At 36.9% G+C, this 17,447-nt stretch overlaps 2 protein-coding genes across 7 annotated transcripts in view; one reads left to right on the top strand and one right to left on the bottom strand.

The window, feature by feature from the left end:
• gsg1l2a (gsg1-like 2a) overlaps window positions 1-17,106 on the top strand; it is a 172,953-nt gene extending 155,847 nt beyond the window's left edge. For 5 of the 6 annotated variants that reach the window (XM_087245162.1, XM_087245163.1, XM_087245166.1 and 2 more), the window contains one exon: window positions 15,913-17,100. In XM_087245162.1, the coding sequence (XP_087101288.1) occupies window positions 15,913-16,192 (280 nt within the window). In that variant the 3' untranslated portion in view covers window positions 16,193-17,100. Of the gene's footprint in view, window positions 1-15,912 lie in introns of all 6 variants that reach the window. The other variant, XM_087245164.1, reaches the window with a different exon arrangement.
• On the bottom strand, window positions 6,150-8,862 carry LOC141381284 (uncharacterized). The gene is made up of 2 exons (XM_087245169.1): window positions 7,605-8,862; window positions 6,150-7,466 (listed from the first exon to the last, which is right to left on the bottom strand). Exon 2 carries the CDS (start codon window positions 7,380-7,382, stop codon window positions 6,756-6,758), a length of 627 nt encoding a protein of 208 aa, XP_087101295.1. The 5' UTR covers window positions 7,383-7,466; window positions 7,605-8,862; the 3' UTR covers window positions 6,150-6,755.
• Window positions 17,107-17,447: the final 341 nt, after the last annotated feature.

Raw genomic sequence — 17,447 nt, forward strand, 5'->3', positions numbered from 1 at the left:
TATTAACATCAACAAATAAATAAAATAAGTAGCAAATGAGAAAATAAATAACAGACAATTTGATAAAAACAGACATTATCTCTAAAAGTTATCATAATTGCAAGATTAAAACGTGCGCTGTCAGCTGAATACAGGCCTAAAATAAATCTATAAAGCAACCACTGCGTGCTGATATTTATTCTTTTTTCCGAATGACAAAAAATTTTAACCGCGGGGAGATTCCGACAGCTTGATTTGCAGCATTTTCACATGTTAGAAGCGGGCAGCGGACATCAGCTGGCCATAGAGACGGGCCGGCACAGAAAAGCATGGCTGCCGGTGGAGGACCGGCTGTGCCCACACTGCCCTCAGCAGCAGATTGAGATGTAGCTACTGCATATTTTTACGAGTGCACTAAATACTTCGAGATCCGGGAGAAATTCTACCTGATAATCCAACACATAAAAACAACTTTGAATCCCTGTCGAACAGAACTGCCCTACTGGGGGAGTGTGTGTGCTGCTGTGTGTTCAACCAAGACCCGCTCCACTGTCTCCAACACACAAATACTGGAACTCTTTATTTGTGGTGTTTGCCAAAACCCATTTCTCTGTCGCAGATCCATGATTTGAATCATGTTATCGTAAAACGTCCATAATGATAAAGCACATCGCATCATGAGGGCATTAAAATGAAGACCACCGAAACAAATTTATTTCTATTTAATCTGATTTTTTATATCTTTATTCTTTAAATAATTTCAATTTAACTTAGGCTATTCTATCGAGATATGACACTAAAAGGCCTTAATGCACTGATATAGTTAATAGGGATGCAATGAAAAGCTGATTTCACTACTAACCCTGTTTTTATTCATTAAATGCTTCCCAACGCCTCATTTTTGTTGCGCGAAAAAAAGCTGCCACAAATAAAAGAGTTATGCCATTACCATTTTAATAGTTTCAGCAATTCAAATATATCTCCTCTAAAATAGTAGGCCGCTTGCGTGGCATCTGTGTGTAGATTATTTTATTTTAAAATTACTATTATTATTCATGAATTCATTTTTCTTTTCGGCTTAGTCCCTTTTGTAATCTGGGGTTGCCATAGCACAATGAACCACCAACTCATCCAGCATATGTTTTACGCAGCGGATGCCCTTCCAGCTGCAACCCATCACTAGGAATTATTATTATTATTATTATTTTTGTTAGTATTATTCGGCTATTTTCTGCAGCAACCCTTGTAATCCAACTCAGTGTTTTCGGGTTGTTGTTTTTTCCCCAGTTAAAGCACAATGCAGTGTACCATTAACACAGGAGAGACCAGAGCACCCAGAGGAAACCCACGCGAATGCAAGGAGAACATTCATATTCCACACAGACCTTTTTGCTGTGAGGCGAAAGCACTACTGCGCCACTGCATCGCCGCCCTTCACCTGACAGTTATTTTCAAATATGCACAACGTGAGCCAAACAATAGACATGAAGGATCCTGTCATCCTTTCAGACAACTTCGCTTTAAACTGTATTAAGGCCCATTTACACCAATGATTGAAAATGATTGTAGGGGAAACAAATAGGCTAAGCGTAGATATTTCAAATCTGCATGTTTAAAAAAAGAGCATCAGTCCACGAATGGCTTATGCCTATAGACTTTTAATGTAGCTAAAATGGTTGTCACCATTTTAATAGTTTCATTATGGTGCAATGGTGGGCTTTATCTATGTGATTCTAAAGTGACATTCGATCTTCTTTACGCTAAACTCTGTCCTAAGTGTAAATGGGCTATAGTTCTCTCTGCAACTATCAGATTTGCGATGGGGGATGTGGGCAGATGCAATTCAAATGTACCATCTCTAAAAATAAAAAAGACCGCTTGTGCGGCATCTGTGTGTAAAGATTATTACCTTATTTTAATTTTATTATTATTAATAATTTATTCATTTATTCGGTCATTCATTTTCTTTTTGGCTTAGTCCCTTTATTAGTCTGTAACCGCCACAGTGGAATGAGCCGTCAACTTATCCAGCATATATTTTACACAGCGGATGCCTTTCCAACTGCAATCCACTATGAAATGTTATTATTATTTGTAGTAGTAGTATTGATGTTGTTAGGCTATTTTCTGTTGCAACCCTTGTAATCCATGCAGTGTTTTCGTTTTTTTTTTTTTTTCTGGTTAAAGGACAATATTAACACCTGACAGACAAGCTTTTGGTTATGAGTTGGGGGAAGGGGTCTCCACTCTCAAGTGTTTTTCACAAACATGAATACACAAAATCCAAAACTCCGACAGAGGACGGATGGCATAACTGAAGCAAACCCTATGCGTTTTAAAACGAAACCGCATGAAATATGGGGCTTTATGAAAATTTTTATATGCACAGCAACTTCTGGACTGAACTATTGAGTATTTAAAATATCTATATTACTCTCGTAGCATTCGCCAAAACTAATATATTTTTACGTAAAAAACACAGAACATAGCTGAATGGGTTGCCTGCTGAGCCAGAGCGACAGCAGCAGACCAATTCCGCACGACCAGAGCCTTCACCCGACAGTTATTTTCAAAATGCATAACATAAGCCAAAACAGTAGACATGCCATGCCCATCATCCTTTCAGACAACTTCGCTTTAAACTGTATTAAGGTCCTATTTACACTGCACGGTTTTATATAAAAAGTTAATGATACATATAATAGGCTACATTTTGATGGTGAAATAACCTTTAAACGATGGCTGTTATTTATTTCAGTATTCAAACATTAAATAAAGAATGTATCAAGTGAAATAAAATAAATATGAAACAACACGTGGATTTAAATATAAAGGACTATTATAATTAGCAAAATGCTGCTCTTTTTATCTTTGTATTCTTTAAATTTTGTTATTTTTTTTATATTTTAAATTAATTAAAGCTATAGACAAATACCGCTTGAAATTTTAGAAAATATTATGCGCAACCCAGTACATATCAAAGATCACCAAGAACAAACAAACAAAAGCACATTGCTTGTTAATCAATTTATTCAAGCTCTAGCCACAAATAAAATAATAGACTATTTTAATATTTTAATAATAACATATAATAATATATAAAAATATATAATCATTTAATAAATAAAATATGTTGGTAAGAATGTAGTGGGCCAGTGATTCCCTGACTGCCATCAGTGGATTAATGAGCTCAGGAGAATTCTGCTTTGCATTTTTCTATGCATTATTAACATCACTAAACCAGACATTTGTTTTATAAGTTAACCAAATATTCGCAGTGATTCAGCAGTTTTTTTCTGACACGTTTGCCAGTCCTGCCAGTCAGTGAAAAAAAGTAACTGTGGTCCTGTTCACGCAGGTATTGAGATTCTTTTTTATCAATCTGATGCAACTTTTATTATTTACAGGACATTAAAATGCAATTAAAAGTTTCAAAACAATTAAACTCAGTTTATCAAAAGACCAGCCTGTTTTATGCATTAAATAATGAAATATATAATTTCCTTTATTTCCGATTAGACCATACATTTTAGTCTGTTTTACAGTATTTACAGTGCTTTTTTTTTTTTAAAAAACATTCGTTTAACAAATATTTTAGCACATCGAAAGTGATTAAATTACCTGTTGTTTGATTAAAACCTTTATGCAAAAGGATCAGAAATTGATCGCGCACACGCAAGAAAAAAGACAATCTTGGGACACATGAAACAAGAAACATGCATTGCTCTCATGCCATGTTTTGAGGATAAATTCACATCTAAGTGCTGCTTTGAATAGAATAAAACTATTAAAAGCACATTAAAGAATTTACTAATAAAAAAAACACCAATTGACGGGCTCTGCTTTCAGTTTTAAAAGAATCAAGCAGCTGTAAAACAATATAATTTGCTAAAGAGGAATGACAGGGAAAAAAAAAGATTAAACATATCGGTACTGTTAAAAGAACATTCCACTTTAATATATTCTTTCGACTCTGATAGGCCTACATCAGCTAAGATTATAAATGACGGAGTCTCTCCTGCCTGCTTAGCAGCGCGTCTCGCTGGTTATGAACGAGAAGGTGAAGAGAATGCGCTGTTTAGTTTCGGCTCATTCATTCATTTTCTTGTTGGCTTAGTCCCTTTATTAATCCAGGGTTGCCACAGCGGAATGAACCGCCAACTTGTCCAGCAAGTTTTTACCCAGCAGATGCCCTTCCAGCCGCAACCCATCTCTGGGAATAGTTTCGGCTCGATATATTTAAATTAAAACTAACACCGAACTGCTCATAACGCTCGAAAAGTTTAATGCATAACTCTTGTTGGTTGTACCCGAGGGAGGCACAATAAATGCGCCATTCTTTTAATTCTATATTCGTGAAGAATGAGCCAACCGCAGATGCTTAGTTATGTTGATTGGACACTGTGCTTTATAACTTATTAGTTATATAACAATAATCACACTTAGCTTTGCCATCGTTCTTCACCACATGCATGCACTCTTTTGAGCACATCTTTCGGTCCATCTTTAAACAAATGTTTAGATTATTGAAGGTGCTCTCGGCGGAGTAGCGGAGTAGCGAGTGAAAAAATGTGCATGCAGAAATTGGCATCAAAATTTTAATTATATAACAAGCATCGCATTCTTTCTAATCCTCGCCCTGTTTTAATAAAAGTTGTGTTTTTTTATATTTGTGGCTGTGAAGTTTATTAAGAATATATATATATATTGAGATACTGAGCCATTACAAGTAAAAAAAAAAAACAACAACAAAAAAACAACAATTTTATTTCAAAGAAGAACATTGACGTTTTGAGGAAAAAAAGGGAACAGAACTGAAACTAAATTATTAAAAATAAACTTGCGGGACTTAATTTATGTCCTGCAGCAACATTATTTTTATTATACTTTAAGTGATCTGCTTGAGGTAGGTCACGTTTATCAATGGTAAGTTTTAGCCTAAATCTACATCAATAACATAATGTGCAGTCCTTTACCATACAAAAAAGAAAAGAAAAAAAAACATTATTATACACCATAGTAGCCTATAAAAAGGCCGCAAATCTGTTTTAAATGCATAAAAAGGCAAGCACATATCTAAGCCTTGAGTTTGTTCACACTCTGCCTGTAATAACATAAATGCTGTATTTTAATATATCTAATTTTGATGAATTAGCTCTAACTGACAGCTTTTTCTTCTTTTTCCGCGGTTATGCGCGCATTAGCCTATATATCACACGCATATGCAAGGTGACTGAAATTTAATATAAAAGACAAAACATACTGAGCCATTAAGTAAAAAAACAAACCAAAACAACAGTTATACTTTAAAGCAGAACATTGACATTTTGAAACAAAAAAACGGAACTGAAACTAAATTATTAAAAATAAACCTGCCAGACTTAATCTATGTCCTATTTTCATTATTCATTTATTTTCATTATTCGTTTATTATTATGTACAATAATTGAAACATATGAGATAGTAAAATATAACCAACAACGAAAATGTAACACTAAACACTGAACATCTCTCTATAGGCTAAAAGACTGCTTTATAGATATATTTATTGATTTATTTAGGCCTATTTATTTATTTATTTATTTATTTATTTAAGACTACTTATTTGTTCTGGATTTTTGTGCTTTCATTTTAGTTGTCTTTTATTTCTTCAATTCTATTTTCCAAAATGAATCCTCTTTGCACTTAAAAAGTTTACAATAAAGCGTGTTAACAAATTTTAAATGATTAATGAAGGAATTATAATGCTTTGACTTATTTTTAAATCTCATGTACAAGCACAGTAGCATATTTAAAGCTGCTGTATAGGGTGTTTCTGTCCGTTCACATACCGTCCCTTTGCGCCCCCTGACGGCTTATTCAAAAACTGCGGTCATACACTAAAAACAAAGCGGCAGTTATTTCAAACGGCGGCGGTATATGACTTTGAACTCTCACCTACTGTATGTATGGTTGAAGAAAATTTGTTGTTACTTAGTTTGGTGTTGATTTGAATTAGAGGTCTACTTTTCATAAGTTTGTACTTTGGAAATGTAAAAATCCTTCTGTATGATAATAATTTGAATGTTGTAAAGTAATAAAGAGGTTTTTGGACCCCCCCCCCCCCCCCCCTCTCTCTCTCTCTTTATCTTTCTCTCTCTATAACGGCTGAGATGACACACAATTGGAGGTTTGATCCAATATGCATGTTTATTTAGCGTCAAGTAAGCAATGGTCAAATCAGGTGTAAACAGATATATGTAGGCAAAACCAGAGTCGTAGTCGTATAACAGGCAATAGGTCAAAAGGCAGGCGGCTAAACAAGAGAACAGGGATAAACTAGGCTAGGGTCTAAAACACGGAGAAACAAGATAAGGAGAAACGCGTTGTAATGTCACTGAAAACGAACAAGACTCGGCAAACTGGAAGTGTTAATGAGTGGCTTATGAAGAGTGTCTAATCAGTCTCTGAAAGTCCTCAGGTGATGCAAGTGTAATCAGTCTAGATGAGTGTCTGGGAGAAGTGCATGTATGCATATGTAGTCCAGAGGAAGGCGGAAGTGTGGATCAGGTGGGAGGTGGAGCGAAGGCAGAACCAAGGGGAGGGATGGAGGGCCAGGACCATGCAGCATGGGGCGTACCTGGGGCGTGGAGCTGAGGTGGGCCTGGAGCGTGGAGCTGCGGAAGGCCTGGATAGTGGAGCTGTGGAGGGCCTGTAGAGTGGAGCTGCGGAAGACCAGGAGAGTGGAGCTGCAGTGGACCTGGATCATGAGACATTGGAGGACCTGGAGCGTGGAGCTACATTGGACCTGGTTCATGAGGCTGAAGAGGGCCTGGAGTACTGCGGGGAGCCGTCAGGGTTGGAGGCTTGTTGGGAGCCGGCAGGGCGACCCGTCTGGGTGGTGCCAGCAGGGCGAGGAGTCTGGATGGTGCTGGCCGGGCGAGCTGTCTGGGTGGCGCCGGAAGAGCGAGGAGCCGGGCTGGGACTGGCAGGGTGAGGAGCTGTGGGCGTTCGGAAAGCTCAGGCGGCGGCCACTCAGGAAACTCAGGCGGCGGCCACTCGGAAAGCTCAAGCAGTGGTGGCCACTCGGAAAGCTCAGGCAGTGGTGGCCACTCGGAAAGCTCAGGCAGTGGCGGCCATTCGTGCAGCGGCATCGACTCAGGCTGCGGCGCTGGCTGCGGCGTCAACTCTGGCTGCGGCGTTGACTCTGGCTGCGGCGCTGGCATCGACTCTGGTTGCGACGTCGACTCTGGCTGCAGCGCTGGCAGCTCTGGCAGTGGCAGCTCTGGAGGGTCTGGCAGTTCTGGAGGATCTGGCAGCACTGGAGGGTCTGGCAGCTCTGGAGGATCTGGCAGCACTGGAGGGACTGGCAGCTCTGGAGATGGCCTTTTAGCAACAGGAACAGACTTGGGACTGGGAGCCATCTTGTGAGCTGACAACCCGTTGCCAGCGGGTCTTGCTCCTCAGTGCCCCCCCAAAAACACATTTAGGATTTTCCTCAACTTCTCCTACGGTGAAGGAGGATCCACACAGTTGAAGTGCCAGATTAATGTACGCCATGATGGTGCAGTGGGGATCATTCAATGGCATAGTAGAATATAAAGGCTCGCTAAGTTCTCCATAAAAAAAAATATCATGAGGCATACCTCACTCATCGAAGTTAAATGTGCCAGGTTAACGAAATCCTCCACATATACTTCGATTGACCTCGCTCCCTGACAAAGGCGCATGATTTGAATTCCCACTGGATCCATCTTTGGCCGAGTCTTCTGTAACTGCTGGGATGACACACACAACTGGAGGAAAGATCCAATATGCAGGTTTATTCAGCATCAAGTAAGCAATGGTCAAATCAGGTGTAAACAGATATAAGTAGGCAAAACTCTGGTCTAAGACTCTGATCTTATCTTAGAGTCGTGTAAGGTCCAGCCAGTTGGTCCAATGACGGTATCCACTGGTGGATGAAGGTTCACTGCATGTTCGGTCTTTCCAGTGCACAATGTTGATTTATATTAAACTTAACTCATATCTGACTCCAATTTTAGTATGAGGTGGTTTAGAATATTAATATATTTATCCTCGTTTTATCTGATTCCAATTATAAAACATTGAGAAGGTTATTTTGTTTCCGTTCACATTAATTTAGATTATGATTGAATATTCTCTTCGGTTCATCATTTTATGTTATTCTCGTTGATTGGGATTCCTATAACATCCTGAATCTTGTACCGGCCGAGTATACAATTTCTTAAGCACAAGCATGTCAGTCTTGGTCACTAAACAGTGGCGATTGATCGCTATCCTAAAAAGGCAGAACCCTACTTACTCAGATTAGGATATTTTTTATGCGGTCCCCATAGGTCTGCTACCTCCTAAATCAGACAGAGCTATTTAGTCATATAACGATCATTACTATAGAATTAAGCAGACCAGTCGTACTTAAACTAGTAGTAACTTTGAATAATCACTATACTATCTAAATAGTATTATAAGTTTATCGGGTGAAGGACTATCCCCTTAGATATCCTTTTACAGCCTAAGTATACATGAAAAAGTGCCAATTTGTTAGTCGGAGCTCTAGAGACATCGTATAGCGTGCCGCAATGCTCCGTCTACCGTGTCCTAGTCCGCTACTAACCTGAACAGGGGCTTGTGGTGCTATGAAATAACCACAATCTACTAAAGATAATAACACGAACTCTGTTTGAATCATTCAAAACATAACAATTTATTAGTCAGGTAAATTTATTATGCCAATTCAATCAGTCAATTCATAAACGATCAATACAAAACATCAAATTATCAAAGATAAATCCAAGATGAAAAAGATGCATTCCTGACTTTGAAATATACATAACATGGAACAAGCCATGTTATGGGCTGATCTGGTTAGGCAGAATCGCCCTGAATCTTTCGCGGACCTTACCTTAAATAATCCAAGAATTCCCTCAAGGAAGGGGGTGTGAATAACAAAAGGCATTCACACTTAGGGAAAAGTCACACCCTTCACAGTGGTTCAAAAGATGCCTGAAGTTATATATTTATTGTTTTGATTATGTCTATTTCTGAGAGAATGAGACCATTGTACCAATCGCACTGAGACATTTCAAATGATATCAAACATGATAGTTAAAGTCAGTTTGGGTAATCTAGAACATTCAAACATTGAAATGACCATATGCGTGAGTTGGGGGATGAAGCTGAGTTTCAGCATACTCAGATGCAAATGCAGCAGGAACTGGTTTTTCCCGCATTCCCCCCTGGTGGGTTGTGGAGTCCATTGGCCCTGTTTTCAGCTCATGTTTTGAATTGTCAAAGACATCAAAAATATTTGTAATATTTCAATTCGTGTTCAGCAGGTAGCTAAATAGGTCCAGGCTCGTTTTCACCTCTCTTGATGAGCCGAATGCACAGTTCATTCAGTCCATACGCCTGTGGACACATAGCTTCCACTGTGTCCTTCCCCTGGCAAAAGTGTCCACGTCGTGTGGGCTTCTCATAGTCTGCTTCTTCTGATGAATCTGGTCACCTCCAGACATGCAGACATCGGCATGTGGGGGTCTACAGTGTGTATACACTGCCCTCTTTCCGGACACCTAAACAGCAACTTGATGGCTCAGCGATTGAACAATTATGAACTTGTGTCATTCTGCATTGGAGAAAGTCATGAGGTTAAGCATAAAGTATATGATCAAAACATAAAAGTCAGCAAGTGCGAGTTGTACAACTGGTCTCAGGTCTCTTTCAATCTGTTTAAAAGGTCCAATCCAAAACAGATGAATTCTTTGTCACCACTGAGATGGGGTATAATGATAGGGAGAATATTAAATATTCTTGGTTTGAATTACTCAAGGTAAAGCTATCAAAAGGTCAGTGCAACTTATTAAAACAGTATAACAGGCAGTATGCATCATAAAACATATCATCATGACAATACGTTCAAATAAATGACATTCATTTTCAAAATGAAAAAAAATGAAGATATTTGTCATACATGATAGTAATCACATTATTTAACCATAATTATGAAGGTATATCTATAATAATGTGTGTGTTTGTGTGTGTATGTCGTGTGGTGTGTGTGTGTGTGTGTGTGTGTGTGTGTGTGTGTGTGTGTGTGTTTGTGTGTGTGTGTGTGTGTGTGTGTGTGTGTGTGTGTGTGTGTGTGTGTGTGTGTGTGTGTGTGTATAGGCTTGAACACAATTGATGGTATTTGTCACATTTAAGATTTCCTAGTTAATTATTAGAAGTGTCCTCACTTCAGGTTTAATTTTAATCACTTTAGCACTTATACCTGTTATTGGTGATAGATTGGAAAACCAGGGGCCCTCTGGTTTGTCAACCATCCCCATAACAGTCAGTGTATCTATTCTTGAATTTATTGGCAAGTTCGCCTCTATTGAAATTTTATACCATCAATTTGTTGTCAAAGCCATGCAAATGTGTAATTTCTTTTCAGCTGACAGAGGATGTCAGAGGGTGTTTGTTGTCTCGTCTGTCATCAGATTAATTATTCTGTTCTATGTGTGTGAGGCTAATGTGTTTTGTTTGTATAAACATGGACAAAAGATCTTAATTAAGGAGATTTGACTCCTGGGTCTTTGAAGACTAAGGTGTTATCTATGTGCCTGGGTTTACCTGTGGCTATGTGTCAGTGTAATGCTCCGAACAATGGTAATCAATTTTTATAATTGTGTTGTAAAATTTTTAGTCCTGTTTTAACAGGGAGCCAGCATAAGAATGTGAACATGAGGTGTGTTCCGGCTTAAATTGATTCCATATAATATCTTTTACGGAGCATGATAAGGTGCAATGTTCAAAGCTGGATCCTGTAAGAATGCATTTTCATGGTTAGTTTAATTATCACACTCTATACTCCTGTTTGTAGTTCAAACTGCAGCTATACAGGGGATAGCAGAGTTTTCTACTTTTGGAGATCAAAGAAACAAGTATCTTGCAGGAACAATGCAGTAAAGTTCATTATTGCCTCTAGGTAACCAGGGTTTTAGTCCCATTGCTATTAAGCAATTTTGGGAAGATTTTAACTATGAGATCTTTTTGTGTCTCTGTTTAATTTAACATGTAATAATTTACATCTTAGTTGAAGAAAGATGTTTTGTGAAATCACAAAGCCTCCTACAATGCTGAATCCATTGATAAGATCAGCTGTGGATAATTTTTATTCTGATGACTAATCAAAGGCTTTTTCAGAAGACTCACTGCAGGTGAGGTGTTAACGCCACAGGGGTTCTTGCTTTGAGATGCAAGATGGAAGACTTTTGGCCTCTCAGGTTATGGCCTAACTTTTTGTTGCCCTCATTCGTCCACGTTTGAAGTGGACTGGATCTGGAGCATTCTTTGTTACTGGTCCGCCTAAGATGAGAACAAAAGCAGAGAGAACCATAGTTAATTTTAGAATTTTTATCAGTTTCAAATTCAATCATGTGGAATTAATGTTCTGGAAGCCACATGATGTTGTTGGTCAGATCTGAATTGCTGTTGTTGATTTCAGCATATTGTGAGTGTGTAACACCTGAAACTGCTCTCGCTGTGGAGTTTACACAGTCTGCTGTATTCTGAGCATTACCTCCCAGTTCCGCTGGGGACATTTTTTCTGAATCAATTAATGATTTTTCACTAATTTCAGTTCACAATCTAATGGGCCGATACCCATAGTTCATTTTTTGCTCTCATTAACAGTCAGATCTGTTGGCAGAAATCATTTCACCCTTTTGGTGTTCTCTGCTTAACAGTTTTCATTTTATGGTGTGGCTCACAGGTTAGATCTTTTGACCCATAAAAACTTTGGTAACTCTGAATGTTATCATATCCATCCCCCTTTCATTATTTTTCTGGTGAGTTAAACTCTCTGATCAAATTTTAATTGTAGGTGGTGTTTTTCAGCGAGGATTTTATTGGTTTACAATCAGTTATGCTATAGTAGTTCTGTCAGTGTTTTCCTTAAGCATAAAGAAAGCAAACCTCCTCAAGATGAATGTTTCATCTTTAGTCTTCAGTGCCATGAATTGGCGATTATAATATAATGTACATTATTGTTTATTCCTAATGTAATTATATTATATTAAAAATAGTAAGGATTATAATTTAATTATATCTGGTCTCTGGGGAGTGTTTTAGAACAACAGTGCATTTTAGCTTAATGCTTTTATCTTGTGATCAGGGCTGTGTTTGCCTGTAGGTTGCATGGAGAACAAAAGGGTCAGCAAAGGCTTGTGGCCAAATGGAAGAATGTAATTGTTTTATGCAAATACAGCAAACACATTCTCAGTATCTTATTCTCACTGAGGTGAAATTTCTTTGCTCTCTGTCAGGCCATTTGAATATGAAAAGGTTTGAGCAGTCAGGAGGTCTAAGGGCTGATTTAAAGCTAAAATCTTATAATTTAATTTCTATCTTTTATATTTAGTCTGTTTCGAGATAAAATTAAAGTATAGTGGATATTTTAGTTGATCAGCATCATATTTGAATTTATCACCATTAAATTTAAATGACAAATTTCTGATTGGTAAAGTTTTCATTAGAGCCTATTTGTCTTTTTTGCAATCAAATCATTCTGTTCTGCACACCTTTATTTTTCACATGCAAATGCCTTAGAACAGACTGTTGTTATTAATCCCATTTAAAAGTTTACAATTGTTTTTAAATCTTTAACCATTTTTTCCTTTTTTCCATTTTTCTCTTTTTTATAAAACTGTAGATTAAAAACAATGGATAGTTTTTGATATAAACTTTAAGGATCTAATTTATGACTCTCCACTGAGTCCCAGAATATAATTTGGATGATGTTATTCCAATTTTAAGCTTCAACTCTTGCTGTCTAGCAGACAAAGAGATATTTCAGAGCAAGGGATGGCGTTTATCTATACTGATGCAATCATGTCCCTGATAATCAAAGTGGTTTTGTCTAATTCTCAACCCCACCGGATAACGCATTCCGGTCTAACATTTTTGAGCATTTCCGACTCATTCTATCAATGTGTTTATATAGGGTGCGTCTCGCTTTCCCTCAACATTTCTAATAGGCAAAGAAGAATTGACTTACCACAGCAGCTGAAGATAGAATAGAAGATCCAAACCTCTTGCTTGATATAAATCCATTTTGTGCTGGAAAGACGTAACTCGCCTGAGTTGGCAGATCACGTCGGGGTCACCATTTTGTAAGGTCCAGCCAGTTGGTCCAATGACGGTATCCACTGGTGGATGAAGGTTCACTGCATGTTCGGTCTTTCCAGTGCACAATGTTGATTTATATTAAACTTAACTCATATCTGACTCCAATTTTAGTATGAGGTGGTTTAGAATATTGATATATTTATCCTCGTTTTATCTGACTCCAATTATAAAACATTGAGAAGGTTATTTTGTTTCCGTTCACATTAATTTAGATTATGATTGAATATTCTCTTCGGTTCATCATTGTATGTTATTCTCGTTCATTGGGATTCCTATAACATCCTGAATCTTGTACCGGCCGAGTATACCATTTCTTAAGCACAAGCATGTCAGTCTTGGTCACTAAACAGTGGCGATTGACCGCTATCCTAAAAAGGCAGAACCCTACTTACTCAGATTAGGATATTTTTTATGCAGTCCCCATAGGTCTGCTACCTCCTAAATCAGACAGAGCTATTTAGTCATATAACGATCATTACTATAGAATTAAGCAGACCAGTCGTACTTAAACTAGTAGTAACTTTGAATAATCACTATACTATCTAAATAGTATTATAAGTTTATCTGGTGAAGGACTATCCCCTTAGATATCCTTTTACAGCCTAAGTATACATGAATAAATGCCAATTTGTTAGTCGGAGCTCTAGAGACATCGTATAGCGTGCCGCAATGCTCCGTCTACCGTGTCCTAGTCCGCTACTAACCTGAACAGGGGCTTGTGGTGCTATGAAATTACCACAATCTACTAAAGATAATAACACGAACTCTGTTTGAATCATTCAAAACATAACAATTTATTAGTCAGGTAAATGAATTATGCCAATTCAATTAGTCAATTCATAAACGATCAATACAAAACATCAAATTATCAAAGATAAATCCAAGATGAAAAAGATGCATTCCTGACTTTGAAATATACATAACATGGAACAAGCCATGTTATGGGCTGAGCTGGTTAGGCAGAATCGCCCTGAATCTTTCGCGGACCTTACCTTAAATAATCCAAGAATTCCCTCAAGGAAGGGGGTGTGAATAACAAAAGGCATTCACACTTAGGGAAAAGTCACACCCTTCACAGTGGTTCAAAAGATGCCTGAAGTTATATATTTATTGTTTTGATTATGTCTATTTCTGAGAGAATGAGACCATTGTACCAATCGCACTGAGACATTTCAAATGATATCAAACATGATAGTTAAAGTCAGTTTGGTTAATCAAGAACATTCAAACATTGAAATTACCATATGCGTGAGTTGGGGGATGAAGCTGAGTTTCAGCATACTCAGATGCAAATGCAGCAGGAACTGGTTTTTCCCGCATTCCCCCCTGGTGGGTTGTGGAGTCCATTGGCCCTGTTTTCAGCTCATGTTTTGAATTGTCAAAGACATCAAAAATATTTGTAATATTTCAATTCTTACAGTCGTATAACAGACAACAGGTCAAAAGGCAGGTGGCTAAACAGGAGAACAGGGATAAACTAGGCTAGGGTCTAAAACACGGAGAAACAAGACAAGGAGAAATGCGTTGTAATGTCACTGAAAGCGAACAAGACTCGGCAAACTGGATGAGTGAAGGACAGGCTTATGAAGGGTGTCTAATCAGTCTCTGAAAGTCCTCAGTTGATGCGAGTGTAATCAGTCTAGATGAGTGAGCAGGCATGAGTGTCTGGGAGAAGTGTATGTAGTGCAGAGGAAGGCGGACCTGTAGTCCATGGTTATAGTGGCTCCGGAGGGCGATCGCTGGTTAGAGTAACACTCGCTCTCTCTCTCTCTCTCTCTCTCTCTATCTTTCTCTCTCTCTGTGTGTGTGTGTGTGTGTACATGACATCCAGCAAACCTCTAGTCTTAAAATAGCTGTGCTCACAAACTGATGAATAACATTGAGGTAGTGAGGTTAATAGAATAATTAATGAATTATTTAAGCGTTGACTGAACATTATTAACTGTAACTGTGTCATGGTATTATCTACTGTTTTAATTCACTGACCCTGACAGTGAGATTAATCTTGGATTATGTTGCAACATGAGGTTAATTTGACTTCACCTATAATAATAAGAATGTTTGACAGAACGAGCCTCATCAATGCTTTAAAAAGATCTGCCATATTAAAGACAGAGAAACTGAGAATCAGTTAAATCATTTTAACAATGTATGCCTTGCTTCTTAAAGCCTAAATTCAATAAATCTTTACATATACAGAGTTACTGTATTCAGGGTTTTAAAATCAAAACCACATCACCATCATAATCAGAAATTAATGTCACACACAACATCAGTGAATAAAACTGTTATTTTTCTTTTACCTTGCCATAACAATTACACCTATCAAAGCTACCAAGTAAAGCAAACCCTGTCTTCCACAATAGTGACTTTGCATCATTGACTTTGCATCAGTAAATGTCAAATGTGAAAATGTACAAAAGTGACTTTTTTAGATTTTTGACAGAAAAATAATGTCAAACTCTATAGTCAGTCACTGTTATGATTTTCTCTTCAGCGATTCTGCTTGTTAGCATCAGGTTCTGTTCAACCAACATTTAATAATCTCATTCAATTTACCACGGCTGCAGTGTTATTTTTAATATCACACAGTGTTAATTTATCACTGAGTGTTTTGCTGTTTAGGCTTTGACTAGCATTTTTATAAGGACAAAAAAATTATAAAAATCTTGGATGGACTGAGATAAATTTTTGGCTTTAAAAATTCTTAAAAAATCTTTAAAAATTGCTTAATCGTGCTTCTCTTTTTTTCTCTCTCAGTCTGGCGTGGTGTTCGTTCGGCACCTGTATGAGCTCTGCGGTCACAGCTCTAAACCATTACACCAAAACCATCATTGAGTTCAAGTTCAGGCGGAGGACCATTGAGAAGAAACTGCGCATCAAGCAGAGGATTCTGGAGCTTGACCTGCCAGAAGACTTATGGTACATAACATTATTACAAGACCAAGCAGACCAACACACTACTCTGTATGTAAATGGCCCTGGATCATCCTGCATCAACCCCAGTATACTGGACAACTGGGACAGAGAATACTGCTAAAAATCCACTGATCCACTTCTGCACATGATTTTGTGCTGAAAATTTTATTTTATTGGGCTATATTCAAGAGAGCAATATATTGACTAAGTTCTGCTTTTGTTCTAATACGATTAATTTATTAATTTAATTGAGGTTTAAAAATAATTATAAGTTAAAGGAAGAGTTCATTCAAAACTAAAAATTCTTTCTTCATCTACTATTGCTTAACTTCTCACAAACCTTTTGTTCTGATGAACAAAAAAGATGTGTAAACCTGTAACCATTGACTTACATAGTATTTGTTTTATAGTCAATGGTTAAAAGTTTGTAACATTTTTCAAAATATCTTCTTTTGTGTTAATAAAATAAGTTATATGTTATTTTGTGTTCACTCATAAAGGTTTGGAACCACATTGATAAATGATGTGTAAATTTGTATTTTTGGTCAAATGTCACATTGCATTTTTTCTCAATTGCCAATAAATAAAAATAAATAAATAAATAAATAAATACATACATACATGCATACATACATACATACATACATACATACATACATACATACATACATACATACATACATACATAAATAAATTGAAATAAGTTCTCAGTTGCCTGCCCTTATTTAGCGAACTGCGCAGTCTGTTGGCAATACCCTAAACCATTTCACATGGTAAAGCGCAATAGGTGAGAAATGATGTCAGGGTTGTATACGGCACACAAGAGGCTTCTTCAATTTAATTAAATTCATTTAGCACTTTTACAATGTAGATTGTGTCAAAGCAGTTTCAAATAGAAGTTCTAGTAAATTGCAATTGAAAATGGTTGGGGCGTATTGTTTCACTTAACTCACAAATCGATACGATTCACGATTTAGTCAATATGTTTTTTTTATTATATTTTTTAAACAATATTAGTTAAAACAAATTTAAGGTAAAAAAAAAATATATATATATATATATATATATATATATATATATATATATATATATATATATATATATATATATATATATATATATATATATATATTGTCCCTAACTGCTGCACTTATTTATTTTTTCTTTTTTTTGCAAAATAATATATTTTCTGCCATAAATAAACTGCTATTTTAAAAACAAATTTCAAAGTAAAAAAAAAAAAAAATAGTGGAAATAATAAAAATAATAATAATAATAATACAAACTAAAGAAAACTCATTAATATAAACAGACTAAACTGTGACTGCTGGGATTTTACATTTTGAAAAAGACATATATAAAGCATATCTAAAAAT

This window comes from Danio rerio, chromosome 3 (assembly GCF_052040795.2).
Source record: "Danio rerio strain M-AB ecotype USA chromosome 3, GRCz13ab, whole genome shotgun sequence".
Taxonomy (NCBI): Eukaryota; Metazoa; Chordata; class Actinopteri; order Cypriniformes; family Danionidae; genus Danio; species Danio rerio.